This window comes from Hyperolius riggenbachi, chromosome 5, assembly GCF_040937935.1.
Source record: "Hyperolius riggenbachi isolate aHypRig1 chromosome 5, aHypRig1.pri, whole genome shotgun sequence".
In the NCBI taxonomy this organism is placed as follows: Eukaryota; Metazoa; Chordata; class Amphibia; order Anura; family Hyperoliidae; genus Hyperolius; species Hyperolius riggenbachi.
The window spans coordinates 355,669,366-355,690,339 of NC_090650.1; the positions used below are offsets into that span (position 1 = coordinate 355,669,366).

Consider the following 20,974-nt stretch of genomic DNA (forward strand, 5'->3'; position numbering starts at 1 on the left):
AATGGCAGCTCCTACAGCTATAAGAAACCAGGACAAACTTTGATCCCTTTAAGTATGAGTAACTCTGTGAATAGAGCTGTGTAAACGAGTATACACATTACTGAGAAGGAGAGAAAGGGAGCCTGGAGACCTGAAAGTTTCAGTATAGGTAAAGCCTAGTGCACATACTAGATGAAACGCTGCCGAGGCAGCCAATAGCGACCGCCTCTGACGAGAATCCAGTGTGTGTACTGCAGCCCCTGATGCCTCAGCCAGTGATCAGCCTGGCATATGGATTTAGACGATCACTGGCAAAGCGCACTGACATTTCTCTTGTGCCACTCCATTGGTGCTCCTCCCCCCCTGCATAGCATCAGAGCATGTTGCTAGCCTGCAGGCTAGAGAAGCATCTGTGCTGCTTTAACCCTGCAATGTCACCTGAGGGATCAAGTCCTGATCCCCACTGGGTGACATGCCACATACGTCTGTACAAGGGAGGTTTCTGACCCGATGACAGCATGAATAGACAGTCGATAAGATGTAAACAATTGTGGCTTTGATGCACATTTCATACAAATTTTGTGCAATTTGGACATGGGCCAATCAAAATCATCAACAAGAGAATTGGTCCGGTTCCAAGGAGCATACACAGCATGTGTGACATTTGCATGCAAGCCACCAGAATTACTTGCACCTCATTGATCATCTCTAATTAAAAAACATAATTTTAAATTAAATAAAATTGTGTGTATTTTTTTTGATTACACGAGGGATGAATCGTGAAACTACCCATATATACCGGTAAATAATAATACGGTAATAATATACTTCAAAACCACCATAGCATGTGTACCATAGGAAAAGGTATATGGGAGTTTTCGTAGCAGGTTTTCCTGTTAGACTAAGCATTCTGTGCTTCACTTGCAGCTTTTCTTCCACCTACAAAGAGAGCGCTATTTTGCAGAGCCTAGAGCACGATTTTACGCAGCTGAGATCGCCACTGCACTGGGGTACTTACATTCCATGCAGATTATATACAGGTAGGGATGCTTCTGCTGATTGTATTTTGCGCACCCCTACACGAGAAAGCCCAGTTTGATTTTATCGTTTATTTTATTAACAGAGACTTAAAGCCAGAAAATATTCTTCTAGATTCGCAGGTAATTATTACAACTTTATGGATTAACAGTGAGTGAACCGATTGTATGGCTTAAACTGTGAAATGTACCATCATCAAGGAAACAAACATGACTTTTTATGTTTACCACTGAGTATAAAGTCCCAGTTCAGACTCCCGTTTTATAAATGCTTTAAAGGGATACTTAAGTCAAAAAATAAAAATAAAAAAAAAAAGATTTTTATTCACCTGGGGCATCCCTCAGCCCCCTGAAGCTGGATGGTGCCCTCGCAGCCTCGCTACAATCCTCCTGTCCCTGCCGGCGGCTACTTCCGGGTTCGGCGACAGCCGCCTACAGGCTGGGAACGCGAGTGATTCTCCGCGTTCCCAGCCGCTATATCACCCTCTATGCTATATGTTATACGCTATAGCAGCATAGAGGGTGATATAGCGGCTGGGAACGCGGAGAATCACTCGTGTTCCCAGCCTGTCGGCGGCTGTCGCCGAACCCGGAAGTAGCCGCCGGCGGGGACAGGAGGATCGGAGCGAGGCCATACAGCTTCAGGGGGCTGAGGGATGCCCCAGGTGAGTAAAAATCCTTTTTTATTTTTTTTTTTTACTTAAGTATCCCTTTAAGTGACAATAATACAAACTCAAACCATATTATGTGATGTCATCTCCAAGCATCAGCAAGCTGTATTCTACTGAGCTCGGCCTGATGTTAGTGATAAGAGCTGAGAACGCTAGAAATGGCAAGAACTGTTACAGGATGAAAATGCCTTAAAAGAACCCTGTAGGGCAGAGTTCCCTAACCATGTCCTCAAGACCCACCAACACTGCATGTTTTGTATCAGTCCACACAGGTAGTTAATCAGCTCAGCTGCAACACTAATTACCCCACCTGTGATTGTGTGTGGTTTCCTGCAAAACATGTACTGTTAGTGGGCTTTAAGGACAGGGTTGGGGAACTCTGCTGTAGGGCATCCAGCTGTATAAATCCACTACTATAATCAAAAAGAGAAGGGTTTACTTACAGTACAGTTGCCGCTTCTTACCCTGTAAAAGCTTTCCACCTCTGAACCCTGCCATCTGAAAACTCTTGAAATTCGACTATAGCATCGCTCTGTGACACTCTTTGTGCGCTCGTCTGTCAGCTCTTCTCCCAAATCCCCCCAGCACCAAAGTGCCAAAACGTTCAGTAAACTTCTGTTTCAGAATATAACAGTGAAACGTGTCTGGTAACAAAGTAATTGTGGTGATTCTTATAAATGCCCATTTGTGATGATCTTTTTGAGTAATAATGCCTATTCAAAAGTCTAAATTTACATTGATTTTTGTGTAACCACATTGCTGTCTTTTTGTCCAGGGACATATTGTTTTAACTGATTTCGGCCTTTGCAAAGAAGGGATTTCTAATTCGGACAAAACTTTTACCTTCTGTGGCACACCGGAGGTAAGTTAATAGTTAGAATACTAGTTAATCGTTACAAAATTTAACTTTACTTATTGTAAAAGGTTAACTAAGATTCAACTAAGGGGACATGTGTGAAGTTTTTGCAAAGAAAGCTGTTTTCATTGATTTTTTTTTTTTGTCTTTCTCACATCATCATTAACACTGATGCCTGAGCAGACTATATCACTTTTGTAGTATGTATAAAGCAAGAAGTGAAATTTGCTGATCAGTTTGGTAAAATTGAATTATCCACTTTTGATTCCAGGCAACTGTTTGCGTGACATTAACAGTCACTGATGGGAGGATCAGTCAGCATGTCTAAAAGCTGCATCTAGCTTTACTTGCACCTCTGTGACCAGATTATAAAGAATAGTGTAATCTGATTATAATTTATATGGCCAGCAGTAGCAACACATTTTCCAATGTTGCAGTTGTACTTTGAGACGCAAGAGAAATTATGCCAACATTTGTATAGCGCTTTTCTCCTGCCGGACTGAAAGTGCTTGAAAGCTGCAGCCACTAAGGACGCACTCAAGAGGCCACCCCTGCAGTGTTAGGAAGTCTTGCCCAAGGACTCCTTACTGAATAGGTACTGGCTTACTGAACAGGAAAAGCTGAGGTTTGAATCTGATGCTAATTGACGTATACTATTCCTGTAGAATATCATAGGATATGTAGCAAACATGCAGTCATCTGCAGTAAGCATTATGAGCACATTGAAGAGAAAAGTTACTGTGTTGCTGGTGTCCCTGTTGTGTATATTCCTCATCTTACCTGTTGTTTCTGCAAATACTGCTGCTCCAGAGTCCGATACTTGGTAGGTTTGGTTTGTGCTTAAACTGCCATCCCATACTTCTGTGTTACTTCAACCTTGTCTTCACCTAACATGTTGTTCCAATTGCGGCTTGTGCTGATATTCTGCATGGTTCGCAATTATGTTGTTTTGCGCCTGCCTGGATCATGACTTTTCTTGGTAGCCGCCTGCCCCAGTATTGGCTAGTACATTTAACTCCAGCTGCCTACCTGTATTCCTGCCACTTGCTCCTCATCCGTGGGCCTTCCTGCTTTCTGTCTCTGGTGAGGTAATATGACCTGGTAGTCACTATCACCAATGTAACCCATTGCCCACTTGGAGTGGGAGCTTCTCAACCCTAATGGGACACTCTCGTGAGGATCATTGACTGCTTAGACTCTCCGTCCTCGTTGAGTCTACATCTACCACCAGTGCCAGGGTCAACAGGTCTCCAATCTAATAGCAACAGCACACAGTTTTTAATTAACCACTTCACCCCTAAGGGGTTTTTACCCTAACTGTTTTTTTTGTTGTTTTTTTTTTCTTGCTTTTTCTTTTTCTTTCTTTTTTTTTTTAATTTTTTTTTTTTTTTTACTTATAACAAGTGCTTGTCTTTGTAAGTGAAAGGGAATAATTTTAAAATTCTAAATGTATCGTGTGTGTGTGTAGAATTTTACTTTGCCGCCACTAGATGGAGCTGAAAACCCTCTCCTGGTTTACCAGGAAGTGTTCACTTTTTTTTTAATTTTACTCATGCTCTTACTACTTCCTATATTATGAGTGGACATGGCCCCTGATCTGGGTCATGTCCATTCATTCCAGGTGCTGCGATTGGTTAGTGGAATGCTTGTTCCCCTTCCTTAATTACAGATCTCTGTGTCCCGACAGGTACAAGCGGCGCGCATGCACAGTGGTGGCAGGAAAAGGCACGCATTAAAACGTCCTGGAGCTATTAAGAGGCTCCTTTAGGATGTTTGAATGTGGCGGCTTGCCGCTAAAAGGTTAAAGAATCACGATTGTGGAAAACTGAAAAACTAAAAATACATGAGTACAAGTATGAGTATATTGCACTATAAATGATATCTCTGTCACTTACAGTAAGTAGTGCAAATCTGACAGATTTTGGACTAGCCCATCTTCTTATGGGGGATTTGCAGGGTTTTCTTTATGTTCAAAAGCATTTATTGAACGGCAGTTGCTATTTCCAACTTTTAAAATGGTTTGCATTTTGTATAGAATAAAGGGAATACTGAGAACCCCCCATGAGGAGATAACTATTCCAAAACTTGTCAGATTTGTCTGAATTTTACTGCCTACTATAAGCGACAGTAACTTCTAGCAACATATAATGCAATTTATAGTGCATTCTACTCTGGGAGAAATGAACTTATGATTTATGTGTACACGTAATTTAAATATTAGACATGTTTGCGATAGTGGTCCTTTAACTCAGCCCAAGATTGCAGGTTCACTCATGATGTCACTTTTAGAGATGCTTGGAAATCTCTGGAGATGCCATTCTTTGGCAAACACATTCGCTGACTCATCATTTCCCTGCATGTACTTTTTTTTACTCTGTAGTAACCCTGGCATTGAAAGAAATTGGTGCAAAGGGCAAATGAACAGGAAGCTTCTCATGTGACTCTAGCCAGCAGTCACATAATGCTACATAAGCACTCTGTAGTCAAAAAAGTCTCTTGGCATCCAAGTCTTTTTAGTTTATTTTTTAGGCCCTTTTATACATCTGTCGTGGTGTATTAGATTCTCTCTCCCTCCCCCCGAAAAGTAAAAAAATAAATAAAAGTGGTTCATTTTTAATTTCATTACTTGTAACTGATTTGTTACAATATTCACTCATTACATGGATAACAATTCATTTTACAGTATGCAGACATGAGAAAAAGAAATTAAACCCTCAACAGTAAGATTTTATGCATTATGATCTTCTGGTCCTTGGTAGGTCTTAAGAGTTGGTAAATACAGTTTTAGATGTAAAACAAGTCACGACAGATTCCACAATGTAATTTATTTCGTTTTACGATAAAGCCAAAATGGAGAACCAATGTGTGTAAAACAAAGTAAATTCCATGAGTGAATATGGAGTTATAGATAATTGGTGGAACTCTGCAACACCAGTGCCTTTACTGATGTGCATATGGATCTAGTGAAAGACTGGATATGGGCCAAACCGTGAGGCCAGGAGATTGCTCTTTTAGTTAACAGATGTTCCATATTTGGTAGGCTGAATTGGTTTATTGTGAACATTATAGCGTAATTCCTAGTCATTTGTGGTTCCATATGAATTTAGGAAATGTTGAGTGGCACTTCTGTTTAATCAGTAAAGTGTTTGGAGTTGGTAACATTAGTGTGGAAAAGGGATCATTTTAATCAAGGAATTTCTAGTTTATAAGGGTGGGGCAGAGACTCACAGTGGTTCAGTTGAGTTGTCTCAGATTTTTTTCTATAAATGGGGATATATCTCTTACAATCCTGATCCTTACCCTTTTGATAAAGTTATTAGCCAGAATGGCTTCAAAATAGGTAAATAAACTGGGATTATCTAGTTCTGTAGCCCGTTGAAAAAAAGAATTTTAAACACACAAATATAACCCCTTTCTTACTATCTATTGGTCGCCTCCAATAGACATATTGTTACAAATCTGTTTAAAGATGTTGTACACTTGTGTTTTTTTTTTTTTTTTTGTTTTGTTTTGTTTGTTTTTTTGTTTTTTTTTAGGGAATGTTGTCTCATGTTTGTATCTTTTTCTTTTCCAGTATTTAGCCCCAGAAGTAATAAAGAAGCAAGCGTATGACAACACCGTGGATTGGTGGTGTCTGGGATCTGTCCTCTATGAGATGCTGCATGGCTTGGTAAGCATAATCTTTGTGTTACCTAAACTGTGTTACAACAACATGCGATGCAGTATGTAAATGGTCCGTATGGCGTATGGTCCGTATTTTTCGGAACATAAGACACACTTTTTCTCCCTTCAAAACAGGGAGAAAATGTTGGTGCATCTTATGGTCCGAATGTGTGTTTTTCTCCCCTCTTGAATGCCTGTTTTTTCGGCTTTACCTCCCATCAAACCACAGTGTGATGCAGCCAGGCAATAATCCGCGTTGCTCTGATCTCAGATCAGCGGGTTTGAATCGCTTTCTATATGCACAGTGTATGGCAGTAGTCCAGGACCGGCGGTTCTGCTCTCATAATGGGCGCTTTTCATTATGGACAGCATGCTTGCAGGGGTGTTTATCTCTCAGTCGGGGACCTGTTATCTGTTATCACAGCGGGCGCTTTTCCATCTTGCAGTGCTGTAGCCTGGAGGGAGGATTCAGCGTTACTCATATTGCTACAATCCCGGGAGCGGCAGCTACACTCGCTATTCACTGGCGGGAGTTCTTCTGCACTTTACATAGTACACGGTCTTGTAACTGTCTTTCAGAGAAGGTCACAATCTAACCCCCACCACCGTTACATGTCCAATTTTGGGAGAAAGCAAGTTAATTTATAAGTATGTTTTTGGGATATGGGAAAAGAAAACTGTAGTAGGAAAACCATGCAATAACGGAGAATATACTGTACAAACTCCTAATCTGTAGTTTGATAGTATATGCATGATCTGGGAACCTGGCACTTGAAAGCAAGAGTACTATCCACTACACCACAATGCTGCTCCTATTGTGTGTTTTTATACCTGTGTGTTTATACAGTGTTTCATCACTATTGTTGCTTCGTTGTGAACCTTTATCTGCTTTTATATGTATCTGAAAATAACAGTCATTTCTTTCTTTCTGTCAGCCTCCCTTTTACCATCGGGACACAGCAACTATGTATGACAACATTCTCCACAGTCCACTGGTTATAAAATCAGACATAAGCTTGCCAGCATCATCTATTCTAGAAGATCTACTTGAGAAAGATCCAAAGCAAAGGCTTGGCTTCAGACACGACTTTGTAAGTGGCCTCCCACCCTGCATGCTGTAAAATACAGTAATAATCTGGCACAGGTGCAATTGTTTCCCTAATGTCGACTTTATGCAGAGCTTGAAACAAACATATACACAGTGTTATCCAGCTGAGTCTCCTAATAAAAACAAAAAATATATAAACCGATATAGATAGATATACATTTATTTATTCAGTAGTCTGTTGTAAATCACATATATATGTATGTTACGGACAGAACTCGAAGGATGCCGGCCGATATGTGAAACTGTCGACTGGTGCAGGCAATATGCGAAGAATGCATTTTGGCTGGTCAGAACATGACCTGACCAGTCCCGGCCGGCCAAGTCCCTAAGCTTTTGGAGAAAAATACCTGCTAGAAAAGTGGAGAGCAAGTACTCACTCCAGCAGGCTGCTAAGTACAGTGCACAGTTACAGTCTTTTCGCTGGTGAAGACATGTAAGATGTAGGAACTGAGTGTTGGATGCTTTAACCTGAAAGCCCAACACATTTGATTTGGAGTCAATAAGAAAATACTAAAAAAATAATAATTTCCAGTGGTGCCCTTGAGTGGCCAGAGATAGTAGTAGGTGGATGAGTCTAGGGCCACTGACATAAGTGACTCCTCACTCATTGAGCTGTTGGCTGAATGCTCTTCTGAATAGTTGGCAGAGTGATGCCAACACTGTTTGTCCACCTTGACTAGCTTGACTATCATCTCTCTTACTATTATTGCTACATTGGATGATATCTACTACGTCTGGGAAATTCCCTTCTAGTGACTACTGAAAAGCAGAATGCCTACCAAGCTTTCCCTGTTCCCAGAACTCTTATTCTAGTGCGGTACAGTGGTGACAAGTGTTTAAAAAATGAGTTTTCCTTCTGACGTTTCTTGCATGACACTAAATAAGTTTAACAGAGATCGGAAACTTTGAAGTGTTTCTTTTTGTTTTTCAGGAAGAGATTAAAAATCACCCATTCTTTACAAATATAAATTGGACAGATCTCGTTGAAAAGCGTATTCCACCACCCTATGACCCTCAGGTGGTAAGTTGAAATGTTTGTTTCTGATAGCCTGACAAGTTCAGTGACAGAAAATCAGAGGAATGGTACAATATAGCATTGGATGTCCAGTACAGGTCCAGGCAGTATGAAGGGCACACTATGAGTAATTCTGTCACACTTGTGTGGGGTTGTTAAAGAAGCAAAAGGCAGTGAGATATTCTGATTACAAGAACCAGGGACTCTAACATTTTTGGGGACCCTTTTCTTATAAGTTGTGTTGGCAGTTTATTAGCAGTCTGAAGCGTTTATTCATAATTAAAGGACACCTGAAGTGAGAGTAATATGGTGCCTGCCATATTTATTTATTTTTAAACAATGCAAATTGCCAGGCATCTTGCTGATCCTTTGCCTCTTATACATTTAGCCATAGACCCTGAGCAAGCATGCAGATCAGATGTTTGACTGGATTAGCGGCATGCTTGTTTCAGGTGTGTGATTCAGGTACTACTGATCGCTGACAGCTTAGCAGGCTGTCAGGCAACTGGTACTGTTTAAAAGGAAATAAATATGGCAGCCTCCATAGCCCTCTCATTTCAGTTGTCCTTTAATGGCTGTGATTTGTTAAATAATTTACTTCAAATGCTATTTCTTAATTTGTTCCTATTTTACAGATTTTGTTTTTTGGTTTTTTTCTTTTCTAGGATGGTCCTGATGATATATCAAACTTTGACACCGAGTTTACGAACGCCATGGTTCCAGATTCTGTCTGCATATCATCTGACTACTCCATTGTTAATGCCAGTGTTGAAGAAGCAGATGATGCCTTTGTTGGCTTCTCCTATGCTGCCCCCTCTGATGACTTTTACTTCTAGGACCTGGACTTGTTTAACATGCTGTCTCTGCACATACATGAAGCAATTTTACAGGGTATCGTGTCAAGACAAGTGTACCTGTGGTTCACCTGCAGTGATGCAGTGATGCAGCCTTTCTTGTGAGCTAAGGCTGCCCCTCATAAAAATACAGACTATTATTTTATTAGGTCACAATAACACAATTCAAGCCAACTTCACCTACTGCAATGCAGAGAGTCGTGTGGGGAAGCCAACCCCATATAGAGGATTGTGTGACCAAAAAGTGACTCTTTACACCGATTGGGTGAGCGCTGAAGACATCGCTATGGTCCTGGACAATTTGAATAGTTGATGTGAAAGAACAGTACTTGACCTAACCATGGATTTCATCATGGTTTACCTGGCTTTAGTGGTCACAACCAGTAGAAACTTTGAGGTTGATTTACTAAGGTTGGAGAACCCTAAAGAACGTATCTGATATAGCAAACCTATTTTTAAAAAATTCTCTATTTCATGATCAAAGTTTTAAAGTCATTGGGAGTTATTAAAAAAAAAAAACAAAAACAGATAGTTACCTAAGGAGAGGGAAGGCTCTGGGTGCTATAGATCCTTCCCGCTCCTCCCCCGGTCCAGAGCTGGCTTCCCCGTAGCAGTATTCAACCAATTTTGTCAAATACTGCTGTCTCCGCCGCAAAAGGGAGGCTTCGGAAGTCTTCGGGATCCCGAGTGCTCCTGATGACGGGCTGCTCCATACTGCGCGTGAGAGCACCCTCTCTTGCACACTCGCGTGTTGTGCAGTATGGAGCCACCTGTCTTCGGTAGGACTCAGCACCCGACGACTTCTGAAGCCTCCCACGGCGGGGGATTCAAACTGGGAAGCTAGCACTGCACCGAGGGCACCGCTAGAGGAGCGGGACAGCTCTATAGGACCGAGAGCCTTCCCTCTCCTTAGGTAAGTATTTGGCTTTTTTTTTTTTTATAAATGACTCCCAATGACTTTAAACCCTCACCTTGATCATATGAGAACATCATGGGATTGGTAAATCCAGGCTGCAACAGCACCAACTCCAATTCAGTGCCTTTAATCAATCGACCTTTTAGTGGACAATGTTTGTAAAAGTTCACTACTGGTTTTGCCATAGGGTCTCCAGTGTCCTCCAAGCTTAGTGAATATTCATGCAGCGTTTCAGCCTACTAAATATCAATGTCTTACAGTGTGGAGCCAATGAAAAACCTTTTAAAGGTTAATCCGGACATCTCATTCTTTTATCCGGAAACACTCCCAGTTATTGCCAAATAACTCCTTAGTCTAAACACTTAGTGCAATACAACTTTGTGGAGGATTTCTTCCTAATGGTGTTCAGATTTGTTACACATGATAAAAATGTGGAGTCATTTTTTTTCCCCCTTCATTCTTATGTAGCTCTACAAAGACGTAAGGTAAAGGGTGTTTTACTGGAGTTGCTGCACTTTCTCCCTGTAGTGATCACCCCCAGTCAGCTAGAATTCATGCATTCCCAACTATGTATTCTTTGTTTTTTTTTTTTTAGTAGTGTTAATATGGCTGCTGTGCAAGCCTTCCTCTCATTGGTCAGTGGAATTCACAGTACTGTACTGCTTGTCCTTCCCGCATAAATTATGCGGATAATTGCCTTCATTGCATCAGCCGTTCAGAGATGTACTGCCCAGGTGCCTTCTTCACAATAAAATGATTGCTCCACAAATACAAGTATTTTAAGTCCTAAGGATATGACAAATAAATCAAGTCCTTGGGTCTGATTTACTAAGGTTGGGAACCGATTTGAATATTCGAGAGCAGAAGTGACTTGCAAACCTGGACTGCTTATTTACGAAGTGCCTGCTGATAGGTTGCTGGTAAGTTTGGAACCCTCACCTGGGTCATTTCAGGGCTTGCTGAGGATTAATGAAAGGTTTGTGAATTTGGGCTCTTAACACGCCCAAAGCAAGAAACTTGGATTTATTAAAACAAGTTTTCACTGTGGATGCTGCATTGGTCTGGTGCTCCACAACCAATATGCTTATAGCCTTCCTTACCAAATTCTGATATGATCCAGGTGACAGTCAGACTTTTGTAGCAACGTAATATATTTTTAAAGATCCAGTCTGGGTGTTCCTTATAACTTGTATTCCCCACTGCTCTCCAGTCTTGGTATATCAACGCCATTACTTGAGAAATTAAATCTGCAGGACATTATGTATTCATACGATGTGTGCCTAATGCTTGTTTTAAGTGATTGAAGCAGAATTTGGTCCAGACACAGGCTGTCCCAAGCAGTAACACGCACCCTTTAACTCTACACCCCCTCCCCCTAGTAATCTTGAAGACAGCATTAGGATTTTCATTCCTTGGATTTATCATATTGCCTTAGTCCACCGGTGCCATGCTTATCCAATTAAAATGGCAAATGGTAGCCGCTACACTAGATTACTACTACATACTTGGTGCAAGTGAGTCCTGCTTGCATACTGCAACCACAACCTATACTAATGAAATGTACGTTGGTGATCTCTATTGTGCTGTGTGGAAGGTTGAAGATTTGGCTCACATCTAAACAGTTTAGCTCAGCCTCCTATTTATTTAATACGTGTGAAAGCAAAGGTGGCCATACACTCGTTAGATTAGCAGCAGATAGATCATCAGATAGATTTTCTGATCTATCTAATGTGTTTAGGAACATTTTTTACTAGGAACAGATTTGTAATAGATTTTCAGTATGAAATCTATTGAAAATCGATCTGATGGCATTTTTTTGCCATCAGATTTCCATTAGGTCCAATGATGAGCAATCTCATCAGATCGACCTAGATTTTCCAGCATGTCAGATGGATTGAAATCGATCGAAATCGGCCGCAAATCGATCGATCGGGCAATTGATGATCGATCGATTTTGATTGATGGATCAGCCGCTAATCGGCTGAGTGTATGGGCCCCTTAAATCTATTGAAATTACCTGGTTGCCTCTCTCCTCTAGATCTCTTTCCTGTTGAGATGATGGTGCAATTTTATTGGATATAAAGCTGTCCAAACTCCTTCCCCACTCTGTAATCACCCACAAGGTAATTGGGATAGAGCTCCTCATCTCCTCCCTTTTGTTAATAAGGGATTAACTTTGTAGCCTGCACTGCAGCTTAACAGACCCTTATCTCCCTCTCCCTGTCCATTGTGTTAAACACTTAAAGGGAAGGTCCAAGCAAAAAAAAAAATTAGTTTCACTTACCTGGGGCTTCTACCAGCCCCATGTAGCCATCCTGTGCCCTCGTAGTCACTCACTGCTGCTCCAGTCCCCCGCTGGCAGCTTTCTGACCTCGGAGGTCAGGGCCACATTGCATACATTTTTACGCATTCCAGCTAGTGCAGGAACAAAAATGTACGCGTTGCACCACTAACGCGTAAAAATGTATGTGTTAATGTTCCTGCACTAGCGGGAATGTGTAAAAATGTACGCAATTCGGCCCTGACCTCCGAGGTCAGAAAGCTGCCAGCGGGGAACTGGAGCAGCAGTGAGTGACTACGAGTGCACCGGATGGCTGCATGGGGCTGGTAGAAGCCCCAGGTAAGTGAAACTCATTTTTTTTTTTTTTTGCATGGACCTTCCCTTTAAAGAGACTCTGAAGCCATATTAAAAACTAGTTTTTACCTTTTATTTAACTTTAGGATGATGGCCAGGGCTAAAACGCTGCATTCCCGCAGCATAACGAGGGTTTTATAACCCCCAAATCCCCGGGGCAAAAATCCACAACTTTGAAAGTCGTGGATTTTGCTGCCCATGGAGGCAGAGCTTTGCGCTGTAGCTCTGCCTCCATTTGCATCAATCCACTGCTGATCGCCGCCTCTCCGCCCGTCTCAGTGAAAGAAGACTAAGAGGGGCGGGGACAGGCGGCAATCAGCGGGGATTGACACGAGTAGAGGCAGAGCTACAGCCCTAAGCGCTGCTTCTACCAGGAAGCACTCCCTGATATTTGGCCCAGGGATTTGGGGGTTATAAAACCCTCGTTCTGCTGCGGGAATACAGCGTTTTAGCCCTGGCCATCATCTTTAAGCTAAAGAAGAGGTAAAACTAGTTTTTAATATGGCTTTAGACTCTCTTTAACTCCTCCCAAACCCTACCCAGTATAAAAGGATTAAGTAATAGAAGTGAGCAATAGTTTCTTACTGCAGGCAGCTTTCATATACACACTGGAGAAGGTTTGGGAATAGTTCAATGCTTCTTACACACTGAGCTGGGCGGAACTATATAAGAAGATGAGACTGTGAAGCTGCAGTGCAGGCTGCAGAGGGTTAATCTCGCTCTGCATCGGAAGGAGGTGGAAATGTGATTTTCTCTGTGCTGGGGAAAGCACTCCCACTCATTTAGCAGCAAGGACCTAGAGAAGCCAGCAATCCAGCCAAGTTATTTCAATAATTATTGCAAATGGTGAAGCTATGCTATGTACAAAGCATTGTGCACTGGTAATTGATGGAAATGTACTTTCCTATTCATAAATAAAAAGGCTGAACTTGGGGTTTAAAAGTAATAGCAGTATGACAAAGTGGCACTTGGTAATCTATTGCTATCTTAAGGAAGTAAGTTGTCTGGTGGACAGTAAATTCAAAAAGCAAATAATGCCACAGTTTTGTGAGTAGTTTACTATTTTTCTTACTACATTTAGGTAATTGTCATTTTAAATTGACCAATATCTAAGATTTGGAAGCCCACTGCTGTAAATGTTACATAAAACTATATTTCTTGCCTTGAATAAGTGACAAGTATGGCCATATGTTGTTATAGGAAAAAAAGTTTATTATTTTGTGAGCCAATGTTCCTTTTATTGGCAATGACCATGAACTGGAATCCATGTTCCTGGTGACACATTTTTCTTTGTAGCAATACCGATTCAGTGATATTTCTCTGATTCATTATAAGGATAGGAGTGTTACCTAATGGTATGTGAAACTGGAATACTAAGCTAGAGTAGACGGCTGCCTTTGAAGCAAATATTGTGTCCTGTGTTTTGTACTATGCAAAAATCTATTTTGTAACAGAGCTATAAATCATAGTGTTCTCTTTATAAAATGTAATTTTGTACTGCAGAACTGCACTAGTAAATAACAAACAAACGTACTCAAACGACTTTTTCATTTTATTGTGTTTATTTCACTTTTTTTTTGTTGGTGTCAGGTCAAGACAAATAGCATTACCATCAGCTATGGCATTTTTTATAGTGATCTGCAAATAGCTGGCAATCTAAATATTCTATTAGGAACAACATTATAATTTCAATATGTATATTGATACAATCTGCACTGTGAATGCTGCAAAAACCATAGATGGCAAATCATTTCTCCTTGCATTCAAATTCCATGTAATTGTTACACAGCTTGAACTTGGACCAATAAAAACTGACAGGAAGTTATTCGGATTGGTTAATTTTCAAGCTGCATATAAATTATATCAAATTTGAATGCAAGGAGACATTATTTGCATCTCATTGATCATCCCTAATTACAACCTGTCAGATCACAAAAAAGGAGCAATTACTTGCAAGTTCTCTAGTCCTCACTACCTCCAGGGAATTGCTATTCGCAAGGTCTACAGTTTTCCAGCTAAGCTTCTGGCCAGTGAACCGTTCAGTAATGCAGCCGATCCTGGCAACTAAAGTTCTGGCATTGTCCTAGAAAAGTGATGTTAAAAAAAACTGATAGAAGTAATATAATTTAATAATCTGCCCTCCTTCACTCGGCCAGGGACTCGGCGTACTGGAAAGAAGTCACTGGCAGGGAATCTTCCTCCTTCTTGTGCAGGTGGGTAGGAACGCAGCCAGAGCTGTGTCATGGCAGTGAATGTTTTTCTGGTGAGAGCGGGTGGTGCAGTAGCATACCTAAGGAGCTTTGGGCCCCAGTGCAAGTTTTACATTGGGCCCCCTAAGTATTCTATAAATAACAGTTCATATGGCGCAACAAAACTTGCCAAGGACTTTCACAGTATAAGGCAGGGAACACACTTAGCAGAATCGCATACGTTTCCCCATAGCACATAGTGGAAAATGCATGCGATTCTGCTAAGTGTGTTCCCTGCCTAAGTGCCGCGATCCTGGATTTTAATCGCCAGTTTTAGGCAGTGTTTACAAACAAACATGGGCGCCAACCAGGAAGTGATGTATGTGTGTATATGTAGATATATATACACACACACACACACACACACACACTAATATGTGTGTATGTACAGTGTGTATGTGTGTGTGTGTGTGTGTGTGTGTGTGTGTGTGTGTGTATATATATATATATATATATATATATATATATATATATATATATATATATATATATATATATTCATGTTACAGTATACTACAAGTTTTTATTACATAGTGAATTATCTGCACTCCAGTCTGGGATTAGTCACAGTTTGCATGTGCCAGGCAGCAGCTCCCTTCCCCCTCAGCCTCACAAACTGCAATAAACAAATCACACACACACACAGAGCCTGGAGGGGCCGTGCATAACTTGTCCCAATCACAGCAAAGGCAGCACATTCCTCCCTGGGTCAAAAAGCTTGACAAAGAAAAGAGGATTAGATATATTAAAGAGACAGTGCAACTAGAAAAGGCTGCAGTAACCCAGACAACATTAGAACAGGTATAGGATCTTATAGGATAGAAGAAATAAGGCTGAACATTTTGTTAGTCTCTTTAACGATTACCACTATTTAAAGCATATATAGAAGTGATCATTACCAGCATTGCACCATTGAAAAGCTAATACTGCGGTTGAGGGTGGGCGCCTCTGGTCCAAGGGCCCCGATGCGGTCGCAACCTCTGCATCCCCTATTGCCTAGGTCACTTGGCTGGTGCAAAGCCGATAAGCTGGGATGGATGATACCGCCCAGATGATATTAAAACGATAGGATGTAAGAGGACATGTGAAATATTTTATTTAAACTAGTTAGGAAGCTGTTAAAGGACAACTGAAGTTAGAAGAATATGGAGGCTGCCATATTTATTTCCTTTTAAACAATACCAATTGCCTGGTAGACCTGCTGATCTATTTGGCTGCAGTAGTGTTTGAATAATACCAGAAACCAGCATGCAGCTAACCTTGTCAGATCTGACAATAATGTCAGAAACACAAACACTGGTCCGCACGACAGCCGGGGGCCCCAGGTCTCTCTCACTAGCTGGGGCCCCCAAACCACCATGCGATACCCAGAGGGAAGTGTGGGCAAGTCCTGGACCTCTCACCTCCAGGGAACTCACCCCCACCACCTCTAAACTGAATACCAACTGCAACAAACACAAACAATTGCTAACTCCCAGCTAGAGTGATGTCCTGCCTCTATCTGGCCAGCAGACTCCAGTCAGCCAATCAGGTGTACTGTCATACACCCTTTGCCTGCTGTACCATAACCTTTAGGTGAGTAGTTAGGGAGGGGGCCGTGTGGGAGATGTGCCTACACGGGGCGTCCCTGTAAACGATGCAATCCACAATTGCGTCCAACCGAAGCCTCCCACCTGAATGCTAATTTATGCAATAGATATGGTACAGCAGGCAAAGGGTGTATGACAGTACACCTGATTGACTGGCGTCTGCTGGCTAGATAGAGGCAGGACATTGCTCTAGCTGGGAGTAAAGGTGGGTACACACGTCAGATAAGTCTTTGGAAAATGAAAGATCACAGACCAATTTTACCCCCTTCCATGTAGTATGAGGGCCATACCTACACAGTCTATTCTATTGAGCTGAACTCCTCATCAGATAAAAATCTTTGCAAGATGCTGTACATAAAGATGCTGTACACATGCAACAGATCAGTATCTGCAAAAGATCAGTTCCTGCAAGAGATCCGTTCCTGCAAAATGCATTCATAGTCTATGATATCTGCAGATCTCGTACACACCTTGTTTAACCTTCCTGGCGGTAAGCCCGAGCTGAGCTCGGGCTATGCCGCGCAGGAGGATATCTCAGCCCTTGGTGGGGCGATTCGCACCATTTAAAGTGCTGTGCACGCAGCTAGCACTTTGCTAGCCGCGCGCACAGCTTGATCGCCGCCGCTCTGCGGCATTCACCCGCACGCAGCGGCAGAAGAGGGCCCCCCGCCAGAGCCCTGCGCTGCCCGGACCAATGAGTTCCAGGCAGCGCTATGGGCTGGATCGGAGATGTCTGACGTCAGGACGTCGGCTGCCGTCCATGACGTCATTCCGATCGTTGCCATGGTGACAGGAGAAGCCAAACAGGGGAACGCGTTATATACGCGTTCCCCTGTTTGCTATTGATCCCGGCGACGATAGCACTAGAGGGACACATGCGCCCTCTAGTGGTGTTTCATGTAGCTACAACTCTGGTAGCTTTACATGAAACAAAAAAAATGTAAAAAAAAAACGGATTTCTGCCTATTTGGCAGAAAAAAATCAACCGCCAGGAGGGTTAACTGACAATCATCTGCAGATCAGATCCACCAGGATGGATCTTCAGATCGGCAGATAATTGTTTGATCTGTAGATTAATGTCCGTTAAACAAGGTGTGTATGAGGATCTGCAGATATCATAGACTATCAATGCATTTTGCAGGAACGGATCTTTTGCAGGAACTGATCTTTTGCAGATACTGATTTGTTGCATGTGTACAGCATCTTTGTGTGCAGCATCTTGCAAAAAATTTTATCTGATGAGGAGTTCAGCTCCATAGAAAAGAGTGTGTAGAGTATGGCTCTTATACTACATGGAAGGGGGTAACATTGGTCTGTGGGCTTTTATTTTCCAAAGACTTTTATCTGATGTGTGTACCCACTTTTAGCAATAATGTCAGAAACACCTGATCTGCTGCATGCTTTTTCAGTGTGTGTGACTAAAGGTATTAGAGAAAGAGGATCAGCAGGCTAGCCAGGCAACAATATTGTTTAAAAGGAAATAAATATGGCAGCTTCCATATAACTCTTGTTACATTGGCACTTTAACCACTTGATGACCCAGCCTTTATCCCTCCCCCCCCCCCCCTTAAGGACCAGCGCTGATTTCGCTGATCTGTGCTGGGTGGGCTCTACAGCCCCCAGCACAGATCAAACACCAGGCAGAGCGACCAGATCGCCCCCCTTTTTTCCCCACTAGGGGGATGATGTGCTGGGGGGGTCTGATCGCTCCTGCCTGCGTGTGGCTGGCAGGGGGGGAGGGGCACCTCAAAGCCCCCTTCACCGCAGGATTCCCCCTCTCCCTCTCCTCCCTCCCTTCTCCGGAGATCGGAGGCTGCACAGGAACGGATCTGTCCTGTGCAGTCTCTAACAGGCTCCTGCCTGTCATGTGACAGCGATCCCCGGCCGCTGATTGGCCGGGGATCGCTGATCTAGTACAACGCTGCTACTGTTAGCAGTGTTGTACAAATGTAAACTAAGTGGATTATTTCCGCTTGTGTTTACATTTAGCCTGCGAGCCGCGATCGGCGGCCCGCAGGCCATTCACGGAGCCCCCCGCCGTGAATTGACTGGAAGCAGCCGCTCGCGCGAGCGGCTGTTTCCTGATTAATTAGCCTGCAGCCGGCGACGCAGATCTGCGTCGCTGGTCCTGCAGCTACCACTTTGCCGACACGCGTTATGAGTGCGCGGTCGGCAAGTGGTTAAGGCTGGTAACATTTTTCAAAATAATTTGCCTGTGAAAAAAATAAAAATCACAGCAGTGCAGCATTATTTTGCACTTCATGTGAGTTTTCTCACTGACAACCATTAGCCACTGTGGAAAAACTTGCGCATTGTAGTGCAGATAGGCTAAAAATTGGCATGTGAAGAAACGTTGGTGGTTTCCGCACAGACAAGTGTGAACCTTCATTTAGGCCTCGTTTCCATATAGCATGCTTTCATGCACGCTTATGGAAACGCGATCGCAGGGGCAACAGACTGCACTGTCTGCGGTTTCCATTCATGCGCTGGGATTCATTTTTGAATCGCAGCGCGTGGTTTCCTGCATTTCGGGGCGATTGCGCCTGCTATCCCATTTAGTATAGTGCGCATCATACGCCAGGGGGGCAGGGCTTGCAATCCCATTCATTATACTGAATGGGATCACAGGCCGAATCGCCCCAAAATCCAGGCAACCATGTGCTGTGAAAAGTGAATTGCAGCGCATGTATGGAATCAGCAGACAGTGCAGTCTATGCAATGCTGTCACTTATGCTGCGTACACACTGGCGACTATGGTCGTTTGAAACAGCTCATTAACGATCGTTCCGCCGACAATCGGGGAAAGAACTTTACCCAACGATCATTAACACAAACGACAAAAGAACGACATCGGGAAGATGGAAATATCCAACCTGACGGATCATATCTACCGACAATCGTTGCAAAACTATAGTGTGTACAGACATCGGCCGAGAACGATTGTTACAAGGGCCAATGCGCCTGCGTTGAATTCTGCCCAGCTTCAGTACTTCCTTTGTAGCGCAGCCGTAAAGATTGTTACATTGCTCATTTCAATTAAACTTTGTGTTCAAGTTAACAATCATATATTTGTATCTATTGTAACTCCATGTCAGTGTTTTTTGTTTTTTTTTTATTGTATATAAATATGTACGCAACATTTCCTTCTGATCGTTCTTTTCTGCGAGAACGATCGTTAAAATGTGTATGATGATCGCTGCATCCCATCGTTGCATTCCAATCTTTCCAATATCGTTCGTCTGGTAACTATCGTTCCTTGCAAACGATAGTTATCGCAAGTGTGTACGTAGCAATAGAAAAGCACTGGTAGGGTGAACCAGCCCTTACTGTCTCACTTGTGGTTTTCTTCATCATTTGTGTGACCACGGTTGACCGGGAGACTCTTATATACTGCTCTTAGGTATATTGGTTAACTGGCACAAAATGAGATTTCACAGATAGAGGGCACAGTGTGTTTTAGTGCCATGAATTCATCCATTTAACCACTTCAGGACCACAGTCTTTTCGCCCCTTAAGGACCAGAGCCTTTTTCTCCATTCAGACCACTGCAGCTTTCACGGTTTATTGCTCGGTCATACAACCTACCACCTAAATGAATTTTACCTCCTTTTCTTGTCACTAATACAGCTTTCTTTTGCTGCTATTTGATTGCTGCTGCGAGTTTTACTTTTTATTATATTCATCAAAAAAGACATGAATTTTGGCAAAAAAATGACTTTTTTAACTTGCTGTGCTGACATTTTTCAAATAAAGTAAAATTTCCTATACATTTGAGCGCGAAAGTTATTCTGCTACATGTCTTTGATAAAAAAAAAACCATTCAGTGTATATTTATTGGATTGGGTAAAAGTTATAGCGTTTACAAACTATGGTGCCAAAAGTGAATTTTCCCATTTTCAAGCATCTCTGACTTTTCTGCGCACCTGTCAGGTTTCATGAGGGGCTAAAATTCCAGGATAGTACAAATACCCCCCAAATGACCCCATTTTGGAAAGAAGACATCCCAAAGTATTCAGTGAGAGGCATGGTGAGTTCATATAAGATTTTATTTTTTGTCACAAGTTAGCGGCAAATGACACTTTCTGACAAAAAAAAGAAAAAAAAAAAAGTTTCCATTTCTTCTAACTTGCGACAAAAAAAAATGAAATCTGCCACAGACTCACTATGCTCCTCTCTGAATACCTTGAAGTGTCTACTTTCCAAAATGGGGTCATTTGTGGGGTGTGTTCACTGTCCTGGCATTTTGGGGGGTGCCTAATTGTAAGCACCCCTGTAAAGCCTAAAGATGCTCATTGGACTTTTGGCCCCTTAGCACAGTTAGGCTGCAAAAAAGTGCCACACATGTGGTATTGCCGTACTCAGGAGAAGTAGTATAATGTGTTTTGGGGTGTATTTTTACACA

The 20,974-nt window shown here is 42.3% G+C and overlaps 1 protein-coding gene across 2 annotated transcripts in view; it reads left to right on the forward strand.

Moving 5' to 3' along the window:
* SGK3 (serum/glucocorticoid regulated kinase family member 3) overlaps positions 1–12,412 on the forward strand; it is a 108,039-nt gene extending 95,627 nt beyond the window's left edge. For both annotated transcript variants that reach the window (XM_068237462.1, XM_068237463.1), the window contains exons 11-17: positions 907–1,019; positions 1,103–1,139; positions 2,463–2,549; positions 6,118–6,213; positions 7,142–7,297; positions 8,246–8,335; positions 8,995–12,412. In XM_068237462.1, coding sequence (XP_068093563.1) covers positions 907–1,019; positions 1,103–1,139; positions 2,463–2,549; positions 6,118–6,213; positions 7,142–7,297; positions 8,246–8,335; positions 8,995–9,165 — 750 coding nt within the window. In that variant the 3' untranslated portion in view covers positions 9,166–12,412. The remainder of the gene's footprint in view (positions 1–906; positions 1,020–1,102; positions 1,140–2,462; positions 2,550–6,117; positions 6,214–7,141; positions 7,298–8,245; positions 8,336–8,994) is intronic.
* The last annotated feature ends 8,562 nt before the right edge of the window (positions 12,413–20,974 follow it).